Source organism: Anser brachyrhynchus (genome assembly GCF_964034855.1).
Source record: "Anser brachyrhynchus genome assembly, chromosome: 16".
NCBI lineage: Eukaryota > Metazoa > Chordata > Aves > Anseriformes > Anatidae > Anser > Anser brachyrhynchus.
The window spans coordinates 8,069,655-8,087,948 of NC_137734.1; the positions used below are offsets into that span (position 1 = coordinate 8,069,655).

Sequence of the window (18,294 nt, forward strand, 5' to 3'; positions counted from 1 at the left end):
AAGCTGAATAGTATCTAATAAAAATAACTTCATGGTACTAGTCTCATAAAGAATTATTTTGCATTAAGTTAGTTTTTTTATAGTGAAGGGAGTGATGTGGGCATTTTCCTTGTGACATGAGGAAATGACTTCCACAGAAGTCATCCACAGAAAACGAGGACTAAATCCCTAATCAGCTAAATAGGTAATTATACAATGAGTATTTCATCTCGGTGTGTTTAAGGTGCTTATACACGCACTCGGTTTACCAGCATGAATATGTACACAGTAATGTACAGACACATTATATATGTGTATGTGTGTATATATATATAAAAATCTCGGATATATTAAATCTTTATGTAGATTATATAAGCATACAAAAAAATTGCCAAATTAGGTAAATTAACTGTAATTGTTCTATTTTGGAAGGAGAACTGAGATTTGAGGGATTGTCTTATACTGGACTTGTGTAACCTCCTTCAGTTGTGGTTACTCACCTGTGAAGTGAAATGAAATATTTTCACACTTAGAAAAAGTGCACAAAGATTGGCTTGGGAAATACTGGCAGATCATCATGGTAAAGGTGAAAAGCACAACTGCATTTTTCTTAAGTGGCAGGTCTAGCGTGCATTTGCTGTCAGGAGTCCTGGACAGAACCACCTATCACTGTAATGATTTAGCAAGAGAAAATAGGATAAGGAAATGCAGATTGTTGACATTGGTGCTGATAAATATCACGCATCACTCTTATTAGAGGCAGATGTGTTTTTTCCTGGCCTTTTCATCCATTCTCTTTCCCCTCCCGTGCTCTTTTCAGGGATTTGTGCTTGCTGTTACCGTCATCCGAGAGGCCGCAGAGGAGATCAGATGTTACATGCGCGACAAGGAAGTGAACTCGCAGATCTACAGCAAGCTCACAGCGAGAGGTCGGCTCCGTGGCTCCAGCACGGCCGGGGCTCGCCGCTCGGTCGCATGCTGCTGGGGCTGGCCAGGCTGGGTGGCAGCGGGCACTGGGCTTTGGGGGGCTTTCCTGGGGAGGCACAGGGCTGATGCACTGCTCAGTTGTTTCAAATAACTGCCGAGCATCATCTTGCAGCGTGGGGGGCTCACCGCAGCCAGCCCTGGGCAGGGAGGATTTCCAAGCAGCTGAGGTTTTTCCCTTCTGCAGAGCTGTGACATGAGGGAAGCGCTCCGTAATGGTGCATGGGTGAAGGCAGGAGAGGCAAACAGCATAGTAGGAAGAAAACGAGTGGGGCTATAATAGATATGTTGTTTGGATTTTGTTTGTTGTTGTTGCTTTCCTTTCCATTTTGGTGACGGTACATCTGTCTTTCCCCTCACATGTGTTTTTGCTTGGTCACCATGTGGGGAAGAGAAACAGATAAAGGAGGATTCCTATAAAGTAGCACTTCGTATTCCTTAATGGAAACAACAAATGTATGCCTAAAAAAGAGAGGAGAATCTACATTGTCAGATTACTTGCATAAGTACTTTACTAAAAAATTAAACTGTGAAATTGTCAGAAGATGCTTAATGCAAAAGGAGATTCAGCTAATGAGGGGGGTGAAAGTGGGCTGTGTTGTAGTGTCTAATACTGGGATCCCCTTCAGCACAGATACTGCAAACCATAGTTAAGTACAAGTACTCTATACTGATGGAGCTTGTAAGTGCATGTGTTATATTTAGGGCGACTTGCTTGACATGCTGACACATTCTGTCCCTTAATGAACATGCAATACCAGTTGAGTTTCATAGTTCTTTCTGGGTTGTACCTGACAGGGACTTGCATAATGCAAGTCCTTTGCTAAAAGAGTTTGTGCATGTCTGCTGTTACCACATCTTCTCTGTGTTTCTGTTAGCAGCAACTGAGGTAGTTCCTTAGTATTGATAATGTCTTCTCATGTATTTTTGTACGCATCTTCTTTAGCCACTTCCTCCAGCAGTGAGGAATTCAGAGTCCCCAGGCTGCAGATCAGCTGTGTCTGCTCACTGGCTCTGGCCATTGTTTACAACTTGGTAGCACCTAACAAAGACATTTAAATTCTCATTTGAAAAATTGAATGCTGCCTCACTATGGAGTTGCTGTTAATACCATGACAATGTCGGTGAGGCCAGGGTTTTGTTTTTAAAAAGGGAATGAACTGAATTTAAGCAACTCAAATTTTTTTTCATTTCTAGTTTCTTTGTTATAAAAGTTTATACCCATGAATTAAGATGCAGTGAACTAGGTGTATTAAAACTACGCTGCTTTCAACACTTGTGTGTTTAAGAATAAGCCTGCTTTTTAAGCATAATTGCTTAAGGCTGTATATATTTCACATGCCAGGAATTATGAGACAACTCCAAACTAGGGAATTTGAGTTTCTGAATATTAAATCCCCCTTTAATAACATGTTCTTACTACAACACTTAAAATGCTTGGCAACCAACAAAAGCCCCATCCAAGAGGGGTGTACTACATCTATTTAAAAATATAAAAGAGTTGCCTTCTGGATTCTATTCAATGATCTATAAGGGGCCTGACCTCTCCTTTAGTTCTTTTCATATTGCTATTACGTTTCCCATGAATGATTTCCCTCCCCCCCAGTCCTTTAACTTCTCTAATTTTGTGAAAGAAACCAAGGAGGATTGGCAGCTGGGCACTGGCTGAAAATCTTAAGCCACTTTGTTTTTAACACACATTTGGTGTAGAAACAGTAATGAGACGTTAGCAGTATAGCCTAGAGTAGGAAAAATACAGAAAATTATTTCTGATTGCCTAGTGGCTTGGGGAGCAAAGCCACTTTCTGTCTCTCACTGCCTCCACTTTTTGACTGATTAAAACCTTAGCACCTCTGAGAATCTTCTATGAATGTGGGAGTAGCTTGTGATGCCAACATGGCTGGGCAAAGGATAGGTGTTTTATTTTTGTGTGCTTATGCCTACTAGAACAGAAGAAAACATAGGCAAGCTTTGGAGCAAGGGCTTCATTGGGTCAGAAGTAAAAGCAGTTAGTACCAAAGTTAGGGTAAGTTGAGAGCAACTGAACTTAACCATTAATTTTCAGTGCAGCTGACAAATCTCCAGGTAGGACTTGTTTCCTTTTTTGTTGCATGGCACAGTTCATGCTTCAGGAGGTTGGCACAGTCCTGTACTGAAAAGGGGCAGTGCAGAAGGGTGCACAAAAACTCTCTGAAATGTTGCTGGCTGGGCTAAGCCTCACAATAGTTTCACCTCTAAAGCCAGTGCTTAGGAGGGGAGAGATTAGGTGAGGCCTGATGCTGAGCACTGCTGTTCTTGGAGATTGGCTATAATGGATCTAATGGATCGCTGTAGCTTTCTCCAAGCTATTTTTATTTCCCCTGAGTAATTGCATTAAGCTGCCATTAAGGTGACTGGAGAATAGTTTTCCAGTCCTCAGCCTCAGCCTCCCACTGCAACCTCAGGGCTGTAAATACATTCTCTGCTCTAAATGAAGGCAGGGGGACTTAAGCACAAGCTTGTATGCTGTTTTGAATAAGGACAGAGGTAAACAGAGATATGAGTGCTTTCCTGGATCAGGATCCTCAGTTTCCCTTGGGCGTGCTTGCCCGTGCCGAGTCCTGGGGCAGGGGTCCTCCAGCCCCACTGCCAGCCCACACCCCACTGCTTGGAGCTGCCTCTAGCACACAGCATCGCTCCTGTGCGTGGGGCTTCGTGATGCATAATTCCTGCTCAGCTTTGTAAGCTTCACGCAGCTGCTTTATTTGTAGAGAAGGAAGAATCCTCTTTGGATAACCTCTTATTTTGAATATAGTTGCTAAATTGCAGTGACTGTAGTCTTTTTGGAGGCCAGCGTGATGCAGAGCCAGCAGGTATTTTCTGTGTTCATTTATTTTACATAACATCATAAGGAGGAAAAAAAAAAAAAAAGCACCCTGAACCTTTCTTTTCTTTCTACCATTATGATCCATTTATGTTCCAAAATGTTGAAACCAGAAGGTTTTTTTTAATAGAAAGCTCTTTATTTAAAAGACAGTTGTTTGGATTGTAATAAAAAATAATCAAATTTCAATCCCCTATTCATAAACCTACAAGCCTCCTTGTGTTCAAAAGTCTGTGTGCTGACTTTCTGCTTGATAGAAAGCTAGAACTGTGCTTGCAAATTCTTGGTTTGTTTTTCTTCTCTCTCACTCCCCCTCCCTGGGTAACACTGCATAATAGAGAGAAACTACAGAAAGCAATGGGAAGAGACCTCCTACTGAGGGGTGCTACTTAAGATACAGATCATTGGCATTTACCAGCCATATAAAAACAATATTTTCCCAAACCCTCTGAGTCCTGCTCCACAGTTTATACAGCATAAAGCTGCAGAAGCCAAAAGTTTGTTGCAGCACATCCAAACCACCCTTTTGTTTCTTCAGATGCATTTGACTTGTTTTAATAAACCTCTGGCTTAATCTTTAATTCCAAATTAAGTATTTTGAACCAAGCCGTAGAAGCTGTGCGTATTTATTGTGAGATCTTGACTTTAATACTCACATGGTAGAAACAGGTTTCTCTCCTGGCTAGTATATTTGATACTTTAAATAATCTGCTTTGTTATATCCCTCACACTGCAAATTTTGTGGTGATTCCAAAGGCCGTAGATGAAGTTGGAACAAAGTACTTGCACTATATTGTTTCCCTGTCTATTATCAAAAAAAAAAAAAACAACCAACAAACATCAGAACATAGCAGAGAATGAAACAAGTGTCAAGCAAATTTTAAGAACTTAACTAACTTAATTTAACATAAGAGATCAAGACTTTTTTAAAATTTTGTTAACCACTGACTTTATTCTGATTAACTTTTGAAAATATGAACTGGAAACAATGTAAATGCTAAATACACCTAGGTGTGTGTGGAAGAAAGCACTTCTAGATGTATTTATAAAAGCAGTAATTTGTTATTACAAGAATATTTTAATAGTAGAGCAATATTGAGAAATGAAGCAGTTGTGTTATTAGCTAGTTTCTTAAACGTGTGAGAAAACATCCAATGTTTAGGAGCTAGTTTCCCCACAGAAAGAAAAAGGAATTACAGAATTCCCAAGATCAAAATAAAACTAATTCAAGTAAGTTGCTTTATGGGAGTCCTGAGTCAAAGGAAACATCTGGTCCTGCGCCTTCTTAGTGGGACATATGGTACATACTGCAGAGATGTCATCCACAAGAGTCCAGGAGTAGGGCTGGAAAAGCAGAATTAGCTTTGCTGCCTGAAAAGGGCATCTCACATATACAAGAGTTATAAAAATGCATATTGGTTAGAAAGGTCCTCTCCTTCTTTTACTTAAAACCAGCTGAGGTTGGGAGGATAATTGAGAGTTATCGATACAAGGCAGATCTGTTCCAGTTGCTTTTTTTTTTTTTAATGGAAAAAATTTTGGAGCAGTTAACATTGTTTTCAGAACAGTGATCCAGAAAGCCCTTTACATGCATAACGGTAGGAAATAATGGTATTGTAACTTTGCCCAATTTTATTTTTCATCATGAATTTATTTCATTAAGTGATACAAAATTTTCCATGCCTGAGCCCTGCAAGTAGTGCTGCCTATACTGGCAGTCACCAGCTCAATCCTTGTGATCTTTAAGAGAAATACATAAAATATGGTTGAACGCACCTATACTGCCAAGAACTTTTCTTAGCGCAGTGGCGCAGGAGTTGCGGTGCCTGTGTGCAGAGGGCTCGGTTCGTGTCCTCCTTTGCACAGAAGAATATTCAAAAGCACTTTTTGTTGTTTCATGAATAACCGTATTAAAAGGGGAGGAAGAGATGTTATCTGTCAGACCCTTTTAGTGTCAGAGTACCTAACTTTGTATAGCCCATACAGAGGACTGCCAGGGATGCTTTTTGGGATCCTCTCTGAGTGCGGCTTTTCTTTTCAAGCCTCTGCGTAATGGACTCTTAATCCCCCGTATGCTTCCTGCCCCAGCAGAGATGTCTTTAGCCCGGCATTCGTTTTGTTTACTTTTTTTCAACTAAAACTCTCACAAGGCAAAACCCAGAATCTGCAAAAGACCTATGAGATATTTGTGAAATGGGCCATGACTGCTTATAATTTGTAGGAATAATTACAGCATGTAAGGAAGTCTGCATTTATTAGCAGCAGTGATGAAGCATGTTGTTAAGCCCGCAGTGTGTCACCAAAGCAGCAGGCTGCCGGGAGCCCAGAAAGGCTTTCATTGTTAATTTGGAGCAGAAACACTGAAGCATATCCTGAGAAGGATGCTAATGAAGGGACTGCCAGTAGTAAAATCCTAGTGACCTTTGTGCTTTGTGCTAATTTCTGCTCCCCTCCCTTCCCCCTTCTCCTTTCCCCCTGAGCTGCTATCTGGCCAGTTAGCCCCTGAATTTGGAGGTACAGTAGGAGTGTTGTCCGTGCCGGGGTGAGCTCCCACGTGCCTCCCCCACTTCCACTCAAATCACAGCAGATTAAAGAGGCTTTTGTTGAAATATAACAGACAGACACTTAGAGGCAGGGTTCAAATTAACTGATTATAAATCACTAGTTAGTCTGCAAAGTCAAATCTAGAGCTGGCTAATGATTTGAAATTACTAGCCAATTGTGAAATTAATCCCCTGTTTTAAAGCAACTGGGAAATGCTTGAGAGCTGCAAAGAAATAAATACATAGGTGTTTTCTGGGGGATTCGTGCTCTGTGGGGTTTGTTCGGGCTGTGTCCACACAGAGGCCGAGGAGAGGAGGTCGAGCTGAGCCAGACACGAGAGCTGTGGCGCAGGAGGAAATGAGCCTGGTTTTTAAGATGTGCCCCTTTTAATTGTGGCTTCCAGGTCTTGCTTCGGAGAGTTCAGCTTTAAATTTTCATCCACTTGGGGAAGAGGGGTCATGAGCTCATGGTTCCCTATTGTAGCTTTCCTGGGTTTGCACTATTGTCTGCCTGGCGCATGCTGGAAGTGTTTTCAGATTCCCGGGTTTGATGGCTTGTGTCAGAGTTGTCACTAGAGGGTGACAGGCAGCACCCCGAGCCCCGTCCTGCTGCTGCGAGGCGTGGCTGTGATATACTGGTGTCTTTCCTCTGCAGGGACTGTGAAGGTGAAGAGCTCTAATATACAAGTAGGCGACCTCATCATTGTTGAAAAGGTTAGCCTCTACATGTCTATCTTTTTTGTAAAGTATGTTTCTTGCAAGACCATTGAAAATGAGATATTTTGAAGTTGTATTTGTTTTATGGTAGGTTCAGAATATTGAGTGTTGAACATTAGTTATGATATTTAATCACTTTTCAGGGTCTCGCCCTTTTTCCCCCCAGCCCTGGAAATAGCATCATTGTCCTTAAAAATGAGAGCAAATCTGTGGATAAGCTACGTTTTCCTATTGCACTATAGCAAGATAAAGACTCTCTGGCCCTTACCTTTGACTGTTGGACACGGGTTAAATGCCTGATACAACTGCAACATCATAATGTTGCTTGGTGTAACCAACACAAGTATGGGGAGAGGGATCCATTTGCAGGCACTGGAGTGTACAAGTGTATTCTCCCTTTTGTACAAGTTTATGTTTTTTTCATCTGTTTATTTTCTTCACACGCACGCTCCGTGCAAATATCTATGTTCTCTAAAACTGTTAGGATGAACATATTCAGTCAAAAAAAAAAAAAAGAGCTGGTACCTGTAGATTTCAGATACTTGCTTTCTTCTAGCGTACGGCTTCTTGGCTTCTTGGAAGGAAGCCGGCTTTAGTTTGAAATTTCTTCTTCTAGAATTACTCACTAGCTCTTTTGTAAACCTAGACATTGGCCAGTCTGGTCAGTGGGAGCTGGCACCAGTTATTATTCTGCAGGGAAGCAAATTTAGGATTCAAAGCAAAATGAATACCAACCTTCAGTCTGACAAAGAAATACTTTCTCCTCCATAGCCCCTTTGCTTGTCACTGGGGCTGTGGAAGGAGGCTGCACACGCGTGCAGGGTCTATGCACAATAATGGCCTTTCTTCTTGTAACAGAACCAGCGGGTCCCTGCTGACATGATCTTCCTGAGGACGTCGGAGAAGAATGGTAAACATCTGGAACCAATTGTCAAAATAGCCATTAACCTTTCACTGGTTGTTTAGAGAAAATTATCTTTTGGAAATGTGAAAGAAATAGATAATAGTAAAATTTTGGAGCGACCGGGAATTCAAAGGCTTTGATGGACTGCCAGTTTTCAGGATGTAACACTCTGGTTTTGTTTGCTAATCCAAGAATGTAGTTATTTGAACCCAGAGTAAATGAATGGGGTTGCAAAATGCTGTGCGTTATAGATGTAAATCATTTTACTTGCTGTTCAGGGTTGTTTTGTCAAGTGTGGGATAAGGAAATGCTTGATTGGAAGGTTTACAAAACATGACTAATAAGAATATTTCAAATGTCTTAAAGATACAGAGCAGAGTCTCACTGTTTTGGACTAGTGGAAGGAAACGGATGTGTGATGCAAGAATATAATTCCTTGATTCTTACCTTATTAATAAGTACTACTTTAAATCAGATACCAAAGAAAGAAAGGTGTGCTAGGAACAAAAACATTTCAAGAGCTGTAGGTGTACATAAGGGAGATCTAGAAAGAGCACTAACTGTTGTTGAAACTCCCCAGGGTCTTGCTTCCTCCGCACTGACCAGCTGGATGGCGAGACAGACTGGAAACTGCGGCTGCCAGTTACCTGTACTCAGAGATTGCCAACTGCTTCTGTAAGCTGCCTTTTTAAAAATACTCTAGTTGTTAAATATACGTCTGATTTTCCTGAAAAGTGTTCAGGTGCTTCAGTTAATGGGCTGTTTCAAGAAGCGGGTTAATTTAGCATTGTTTTGCACAGGGCTCAGTGCATGTTCCAGGCTAGCTCTGGCAGCAAAGAGTGTCTGGTACTGAAAATAAGAGTAAAACAGCTCTTCCTGAGCTCCAGGCAAGATGTCAGGTAAGGTGAAGCTGGGTGTCTCGGTGCCACACGGCTGTCACTGCAAAGCTGCATGGACAGAAGGGCGCTGGGGCTGGCAGCTAGGGAGTGGCTTCGCAGCAGGAGGTGACTCATGGCAGGGTGCTACTGTTTTCTTTTTACTTTCCAGAGACCATTGCAGTAACTTACTACAGGGTAGGTCTTACTGCAGCATAGGTACCCTTGTACTTCTCAAATTCCCCCTTTCATTCACTGGAGCGCAGTATACTGAGACACAAGTCATCCGATTTCATGAAATGGCTTCAGAAGTTAAACTTGCATTACTCTCTGCCTTAAAAGGAGGGATCGTCACCATGGATGCTCCACTGTATGATCCGAAACAAGTGTATAACCTCCATCAGACGTGCTGTTTCCTAACTAAACTACTCTCTAGCTAAAGTAATTTACCCTAGCTGACTACTCTCTAGCTAAGGAAGTTTGTGTCTTTAAAAAAAAAAAAAAAAGAAAGAAAAGAAAAAGGGGGAATCTGTGTACCTATTTTATTGATGTTCTGTCTGTAAAAAGTGCAAGAAGTTTATTTTATACCAAGGCTTTGAAGAGAAATGTTCTCTCCATGATGGAGTGAATAGTTCACAAGTGTAGGAGTCAGCAGTGGAAGTTCTTTTCAGAATTGGCATATCTCTTGTCACCGTAGAACTGTTCCCAGTGACACTAGCACCTCAAACTGAATACCTACTGGTAGGATGTTCCTTGGTTGCCTTGGAAAACTAATCCAAATCTTTTTTTTGATAAACAGTAGTAAGTGTTTTAGGCTAGCTTGATTACTCAGGCTGAAATTGCTTGTCTGGGGCACCAACAACTAAGTAGTTCCCAGGAGCCTTTGTTATTGTTTCAGTAAATATTCTCAGATAAGTACTTTTCAGTAAAGCTGGTATAACAGTTGTATTTTCTCTTAGCTAAACTTAAGTAAGGAGTATAATTTAATTATTATCTTAACTTGATTAAGTAACTCTTGCTCAAATATTTTGTTAGAAACATTGATACATTATTAAAATGTGGTTATCTAACTGCCTGCTAAAACACGTCTGTTTTTAGGACCTACTGCAAATCCGATCCTATGTATATGCAGAAGAGCCCAATATTGATATACATAATTTTGTGGGGACCTTCACAAGGGTAAGTCCTACTTAGATATGCTTGAAATAATGTATGTAGTGTTTTCTGTGCAAACCTGCTGAATCACAGGATGCCAGACTTTTTCAGGAGAAATGGTGAAGTCTTGTCATTCCTTGTACCCTTTCTTTGTTTTTGTTTTTGCACCCTCCATAAAATACTTGTAATAAATCTGATATAAAAATATGCTTATTGAAGCTTTGACTTGGAAACAACATAATAGACTGTTTGAGATTAGGGTTCTTACTCTTAAAGTATTAGGTCTGAACATTTGGACTTACATTGGTAGTTACATGTGTATGGTGTTCAGAGTGAAATCTGGACCACCACAATCACTGCAGGATTAAAATTGTTTACTGGTGAAAAAGTAGAGGTTCTTGGATAGATCAGTCTTAATTGTGAGTCAGTTGGTTTTTTGCCTTCAGTTGTTGCATGCAACCTGTGTGAACTTAGTTATATCTGCCCTCAGAGGGCAGTGGCTCAGACCCTCTGTGAAGTATCACAGAATATGTGTCTTTTGACTTCTTGGGAAGATGTGCTGCCTATTTGGGGCAAAAGGTTGTGGTGATTTTTTTTTTTTTCCCTCTCTCCTTCCCTTCCATCTCACTGGGATTATGAAAACATTAAGAAATACATCTACCCTTGGGGAATTTTCAGAGGACAAATGCTTTTATAACAAATGGGAGACAGTTACAGCTTGTAGTTGTTTGCTAGTATTTCAGTTCAAAATTGTAAGTTTTGCTCTTTTTATCTGCGAGGCATGGTTTAATCTGATTAATGGTGGTAGTATGGATTAGAAGTTTGGGTGGCTTATTTAGGCAGTTGTTGTATAAACCCTGGGCATATGTTAATTTACTTGCTTATGCAAAAGTACGGTCCCGTAGAATTAATCTTTTGGTGCCTAAGAGGAATCAGATTTTCTTGAAACTGTTCTCTGGCATGCATCAGACAAGTTTCCGGGCCATCACTGAGCAGTCCAAATTGGATCTCAGTGAGGTCTCACAGTAGAAGGCAAAATGCTATTAATCTGCATGGACCAAGTGAGGAAAACATTTCCCTGTAGTCCCTGGTGAGCTTCTGACAAATCCCTTTCTCGTTTCTGATTCCCAGGGTCCTTCAGCAGGAACAGGTATCTTAATAGATTTATTTTTTTTCCACCCCTTCCTTTCTCCACTGAAATCAAGTGTTGGTTTTTAACCTAGCCAGAGATTTAACTGTGTTTCTGAAAATCCTCAATCTTATCTAGAAGCTCTCTATCAATTCCCCCAGTATTGCTCTGCAAACACCTGTGTGTAACTCTGTCATCCAGTAGTCTTTTAAATTACTGACATGTTTTTTTATTTTTGTTGTAGGAGGACAGTGACCCTTCTGTGAATGAAAGTTTAAGCATAGAAAACACTCTATGGGCCAGCACAGTGATTGCATCAGGTAAGATGGAGGCATGTGTCAATTTTTTTTTAAGGGAATATGTTAACAATTTTTAAAGGTCTTTTTGTAATGAAATAATCTCTGTCAGTTGGAGAAATTAGCAGTCAGAGTGAGGTTTCCCACTTGTCCTAACACCTCTGGGGAGCAAGACTGACATCTAATTGCCTCTTGGACATTCCTAGATGAGAAAGAATTGGAGTGGCCTTTGGGCACGTCTTTAGCATCTAGGACCAGAATAGCACTTAATTGCTCTCCGCATTGACATCCTAATCTGTAACAGAAATGGTGTCAAATAGATTCTGGTAACAGAAGCTAAGATGAAAGATTTCCAGGTAACTGCTTCCATTGAGTTTGTCTTACGTATTTTTAAAAAGAAAAAAATAAAATCTTTGACACGTTTTCGTAGATGTATACAATAAGCTCGCAAGGCCTGAGATTAATCAATGCTCTCTTGTAGAGGTCTGTCAAAATAAAAGCCTTGCTCTTCTCCTGCCTAGCATGCCCGCAAGATTTACAGGACAGTAGCTGAAGGAGAGTGAAATTCTGTAATGCAGTGGTGGAATTGAAGCTGTTGAATGGAGGGACTTCAGAGTGCTGTATCAAGGTGTACATGGAATTAATAATAATGGGAAGGAATATGAACTTCAAAAGACTTTGTGAAGCATCGAAAAGATTTTGATTTGCTCTTTTAGAAAAGCAGAATATAATAAATAGATTTTATTCCTGTATGTTTCCATCTACACCTGCTCAGACTCCTAGTTGAAACACATCTCAGTATTGTCACAGGATGTGACCAAAGGGTCATAAAAATCTACTTGGCCAAGTATTATTTAGTCAAGTAAATTATATTTAGGGATGAGTAATTGTTATGCAGTAGGAAACCTGCCTTCCTCCCTTCTGAGTGTAAAACCAGTCAGATGTTTTGGGACTGGCAGTTTCACATATCGAACAGGCTGCTTAATGCATGAGCCTCAGTCCATCCTGCTTTGGAACAAATACATGGGAAAGGAAAGCCACTTTCCTTGTGATTCTGACTTGTATCGCAATTTTCCCTGCAGCCCTCTTTCCCACAGGGGCTTTCTTACCTCTTGCATGGAAGCTTTTGGGCTGATGCCACAGCTGAGCATAGCGCAGGTGTGTGCTGCCACGAGCAGTGCGGCTGACGGGAGGAAGATGCTGTCCTGCCCTGAGCAGGCTCACAGCCAGCTTGCTGAGGGTGAAATCTAACCCTCCTTTCTCAGTATGTACAAAGTTATTTGTAGATAGATATCTTTCGGAGTTCAGCTAGTAAGAATAATGTTTGCAGATGTTCTTGTAATTTCAGCTGGTTTGTACAATGAAGTCTGTTTTGGATAGCCATAAAATGATTAGAAACACTATTTATACACGTACCACCATGTCTTCAAGCTGTTTTCTAGCCCTGGTAGTTTTTTTCCCCTTATTTCGACCGACTTGATCAATTTAAGTTCAGTTTTGTTTTTCCTATGGCAATAATAAATAGCGTGGTGGAGGTCATTTCTGTAAGGAAAACCTATTGGTTTGGAGAAAATGTGGATATCATATTTCTTCTTCTGTAAGCAAAAGCTGTCAAGTCATAGTGATGCCATCTCACTCGGGCAGCTTTTGCTTGTAAGGTAAAGCAGAGCTATGTGACTTTCTCCATCTGCTGCTGTAGTAGGAGCGGGTCTGACTCTGCAGTTGATTTGGAGTAGCTGTGCCATCTGCTGATTTGAATTGTGATGATCTTACCACCTCCTGCCATCTGGCTCCAGTGACTTCTTGTTGTGCTGTGTGTTTTTTTTTTTCCAAAGGAATGTTTCCCAGCATTTTTAGAAACCACCTCTTTTGAATTAATCTTATTTGATAATAATTCACTTGCAGCTTGTTAAAACTTCTGTCGCTAATGGGAGCGGGGGAATAGTGGAGTATAAAATGGCAATGTATTAGCAACAGAGCAACAGTGTTTTTTTTTCCCAGTGTTGTTTTTATCCATTTTTATAGACCCCTAAAATTTTCTAGTAGAAACTTTGACTTCAGCAATAGCAGCTTTAAAACTCTTGACTGTAGCTAGCTTTTTCTTAATGGCTTTTTGCAAAGGCTTTAAGAGAAACCTGTAGAAAAACAGTGGTTTATGGTACTAAACTGCATTATCTTTCTGCAGTAAGAAAAGAGAGCAAAAGAGAGCTCTTCAGAAACTGTGGAACATAGCATTAAAATACATAGATGGGCTCCCAGCAGCTCCATCTGTTGCAGTAAGGTGGAAGTTGGTATGATTTGCCTTTCTGCTATTAAACAAATACTTAATTTAAACTAAAACATAGATTTTAAAATAAGGTAATTCTATCTATAAAAGCTGTTGGAAATAATTGGTTTTACTCTGATTGTGGCAGACTTCACCAATAAAGAACAACTACAGTCCAGAGCACTAATTTAGATGCACTTACAATGGAGGACCACTATCTGAAGTAAGGCAAACTTAGCACACCTGAGTGAGGTTCAAAGTGGTGGGAGGAAACACAAGAAATCCTTCTTCCTCAGCAGCTTTTATTTATGTTGAGGAACAACAGCTTACATCTAAAGGGGTTAAGGAGAAGCCAAGAGCCAAACTCTTGATTTCTCTTTCCATGCTCTTTAGCTGCTGCAGTCTGTCCAACCCAGTTGGAACAAGTCCAATCATAAGGGCAGTGTGGTTGAAGACTTGCTGACTTCCAGTAGGATGTCTTCTGTTCAGCATCTGTTTTCATGGATTTTATATTTCAAGTGCTGGCCTTTCTAGTCTGATTGTTATTGCGTTAGAAATTAACCTGCTAAAAGTCCATTTCAACTGTAGAGCATATGTATCTAACAAGCATTTTTCAGAGAAAACAAGTGGAGATTGTTTTTCTTAGGCTGATGTATGTTTTGTTCAGGTACTGTTGTGGGAGTTGTCCTCTACACTGGAAGGGAACTGCGCAGTGTGATGAATACTTCAAACCCAAGAAGTAAGGTAGGGTAAGGATAGTAAGTAATAATTATCTTACAATAAAAAGGGGCAGAAATTTATCATTTAAAAAATATATATATATATATTTCCAAATGCTGTATGTACACACTGTAGGAATAACATCCTACAAATTATTTATATCTTCCAACCTATGATTTAAGATAGTTACCGTTATCAGAGACCTATTTTATTTTTTTGATCCTAACTACAAGTATCTGCTCACTTTTTGACAATGGTAACACTTTTATTTTCTGTGGCTATAATAAAATAGACCCAGATAGAATGGGAAGGTTTATTTTGCTGCATTCTTCCATTATAGCAAAGTTAAGACAAGGTGTGGGTATGTTTATATAGTCTGCAGCTTTTGACAGCATGAGTCTTTCACACCTCTTCATGCACTCCTCAGCTTCCAAAGGATGGAACTCTTATTTAGTAAGCTGGAACAGTATCATTTATAAATTTAAATATGTTTATAGTGTTTTATATGATAAAAGTTAATGACTGTTGAGGGACAGCTCGTTGGATATACCAGCTCGTTCTCTTTGTGAATATTAAATGGAGCTAACACCTGCACTAGTGTGATTGAAATGTCTCAATTTTATTTCTTTAGATTGGTCTCTTTGATTTGGAAGTGAACTGTCTTACCAAGATCCTGTTTGGGGCTCTTGTCGTGGTCTCGCTTGTCATGGTGGCCCTTCAGCATTTTGCTGGCCGTTGGTATCTTCAGATCATAAGATTTCTCCTTCTGTTCTCAAACATTATTCCTATTAGGTGAGTCGACTGCTAGTTCTCCCAGCAAGATACTGCTTCCTTTGCATCCTCCTCCACACTTCTAATGTGAACAGTCATGTACAGTCTTATGTGTTCCTCATTTGACAACTAAATAAATTTAGAAATAGAAATCAAATTACTGTTAAAAGTTTTTTGTTGTTTCTGCTGAATTTGTTTAGTGTTTTAGCCTGTCTGTGCTCGCTAATTTAGGCTGCAGATTAGTCATTTAAGGCCCCTGTCTCTGTGTTCAGGCTGCCTGGTTACTCTGATAAGAGCAGAACTAGAGGAGAGAAATTTATGCAGCATGTAGTATAATAGGATTCAACTGCCTTTAAAAATGGGCTGAAATTTTAATATTTAATTGTGCTATATTAATAAGCAGATTGTTATTTTCAGTGTAGGTCAGGGATTCGTTTCAGTTCCATTTTTAACCTGCTGTCTGCTTATCAATCACACTGTCCTTATGTGTCTGTGTGTCCATCATCCTCTCAAATTATATCCGTTCTCAATGTAATTTTGTCATATATCCGTTTGAGTCACAGTACCACTGCAGCAGTGCGCAGTTCTCCCCATCTGCCACTCAACCACTCATTCTGAATATACTTCTCCCTAAATTCCCTCTTTGGCTGCTCAAATTCAGTATGGAAGGCCTGTCCTTCTATTGCATTGTCGCAATTCACAGTGATTTTTTCCGAAGTTTTAATGCAGATACACTTCCTTTTTCTTTTTCCCATTCCTCCTGCATAGTTTGCGTGTGAATCTGGACATGGGGAAAATTGTCTATAGCTGGGTGATCCGCAGAGATTCCAAAATCCCTGGGACTGTGGTTCGATCCAGCACTATACCGGAGCAGCTGGGGAGGATATCCTATTTGCTCACAGACAAAACAGGTATCTATGTAGAAAATACAGTTTGGAGTCGTGGTATGTTGTTCTTTTTTGTTATGTTTTTGACTAGCCACTGATCATAATGTAGGATTTCTTTGGGCAGGGAGAAATATGCACTTACTGCCACTTTGACAATATGATTTCATCATTTTGAAATATTTTTTTGGACTTTTGTTGTTCTGAACACATCGTAAATAAGAGAGGACAGGAGTACTATGCTACTTTAAAGAAGGCTTAAAGTGTGATATTAAACCAAAAGTAGAGGTTAGACTTAAAATCAAAAGCAACTTTTAGAGTTAATTTTTAAAGCTGGATGAAGATAACATACACATTTGGGTAGAAACATACCATCAGTCTGCCTTCTGCTATCCTCACTTTTTACAGTTGAGTTGATTACAAAGGACTAATCTGTAAACAAAAGCTTTGTCTGACATAAGCTGGTTCTGTTGAAGGTGTTCCAAGAAATTTTCTTTGGTTCCAGCAGGACCAGAGCTACACCTGCCGCTCTTTCTGGCATCAACTTTTGGGTGAATGATCTCATTCTTTCTTACTGGCACAGTGATGTGCACCACAGCTTCCCAGGAGATTCTGCCCTGAGTTTTTTTAACGCTGTCACCTTTGGCCTCAGCCTGTGCTGAGAGCCTTGTGCAGTGACTGATTGAGCTTCTGGACCAGTTTCTCTTGGAGCTGGGATACAGCAAGGACAAGAACATGGCCCGGGCGATAGACGTGTTGGTTCGTGTTCCATGTTGGTGCTGCTTCTGTTACAGGAACTCTTACGCAGAATGAGATGGTCTTCAAGAGACTTCATCTGGGCACGGTGGCTTATGGCCTGGACTCCATGGATGAAGTGCAGAGCCACATATTCAGCATATACACGCAGGTAGAATTAAATTGGATTTCTTAACTCTTTGTTAAAGTTTTCTAGATCACTGGGCTAATGGTGAATTAATGTCAGGGATCTGCCTATTAAATGTTATTTTTTAGAGAAGTCTGAAGACCATTGGGTGCTTAATCCAAAAATACTAGCCTGATTGCATATTACATTCATGGGTTGTTTTGCATCCACCAGTCTTCGAACTCCAATTGCCACAGCACTTGCACGGGTCTGTAAGTGTAAGCACATGTACGTGCCTGTGTCTTTTTACTGAGGTCTGATCGTAGGATAGCATACTTTTATTTGGGTATTTACCACTTACAGCAGCCACACCATTTGCTTCACTGGAAAATTGACACAGGGTGATGTGTAGTGGATTAAATTGCTGTTTGAAATGCTGTGTACTGGGGAAGTAATAAAGGAAGAGGAGCCATCGGTATTCAATAAGCAGTAACGGAGAACAGTGGGCCATTGCTGCTGCTCTAGGCCTGGTGGTTAAAAAAGAAAATGGTGAAAGTGGGATTATTTCCACAGTGCACCAGTGGCTTCTGAAAGTCTCATATTGCACATAACTGATGTGTGCTTTGAAAAATATCTATAGCTAAAGAAGGTGGCAAAGTCAAGATGTAAAGTATAGAACAGGAAAATCCTGGTTTGGAAATCTTTCCCTTGCATTCTTCTTTCAGTGTAACTGGATGAGTGAGCATCCAAAAAGTCTTCATCTTTGGATGAAATTCTAAGAATAACTTCTTAGAATTTATTTGTTTTATCTGATAACCAGGTGGTGCCATGAGATCTGTCTGGATCAGCAAACTGTATTTCCTTAGCATATTACAGGGGACATTTATCAGCTGAAATTTCATATAGATGCATGACGTTCTTTCTTATAGCAAGAGATGAACTTTTACTTAAAAATACTGTAATATTGGGGGCTGGGGAGGGATCAGCTGTCTACAGCTGATGTTCCAGCCACCCCTCTGAGCAGTACTTATAAAAAGATTTAAGAATTGTCACTAATAACGTAATCATAGAAGCATTATTTTTCATTTTCTGCTAATAACTGTTTTCTCAACTGTAGTTAGAAATAACTTTTTTTGTGACTTAACGACAGTTGAATTTTCTTTTGTAAAATGTGATTCAACAGAAGCAATCTGCGGAGGTTAGTGATGGGTTACTAGTCCTGCATTGTGTGTCAAGCCTTTTCATGTCTCAATAGTTGTGGTATTGCTTCGTTCCTACAGAAACCACAGAAGTGGTTTTCAAGGTACCTGTGCTTTTCCTTGAGCATGAACACCCCGTGTAGTGAA

The 18,294-nt window shown here is 40.2% G+C and overlaps 1 protein-coding gene across 1 annotated transcript in view; it reads left to right on the plus strand.

The window, feature by feature from the left end:
* Window positions 1–18,294, plus strand: part of ATP9A (ATPase phospholipid transporting 9A (putative)) — a 61,270-nt gene that overhangs the window by 12,606 nt on the left and 30,370 nt on the right. Inside the window, exons 4-13 of the mRNA XM_080558060.1 lie at window positions 800–908; window positions 7,025–7,083; window positions 7,945–7,996; window positions 8,571–8,665; window positions 9,964–10,044; window positions 11,394–11,469; window positions 14,379–14,455; window positions 15,063–15,223; window positions 15,971–16,113; window positions 16,881–16,993. Of these exons, the coding sequence (XP_080414186.1) occupies window positions 800–908; window positions 7,025–7,083; window positions 7,945–7,996; window positions 8,571–8,665; window positions 9,964–10,044; window positions 11,394–11,469; window positions 14,379–14,455; window positions 15,063–15,223; window positions 15,971–16,113; window positions 16,881–16,993 (966 nt within the window). The remainder of the gene's footprint in view (window positions 1–799; window positions 909–7,024; window positions 7,084–7,944; window positions 7,997–8,570; window positions 8,666–9,963; window positions 10,045–11,393; window positions 11,470–14,378; window positions 14,456–15,062; window positions 15,224–15,970; window positions 16,114–16,880; window positions 16,994–18,294) is intronic.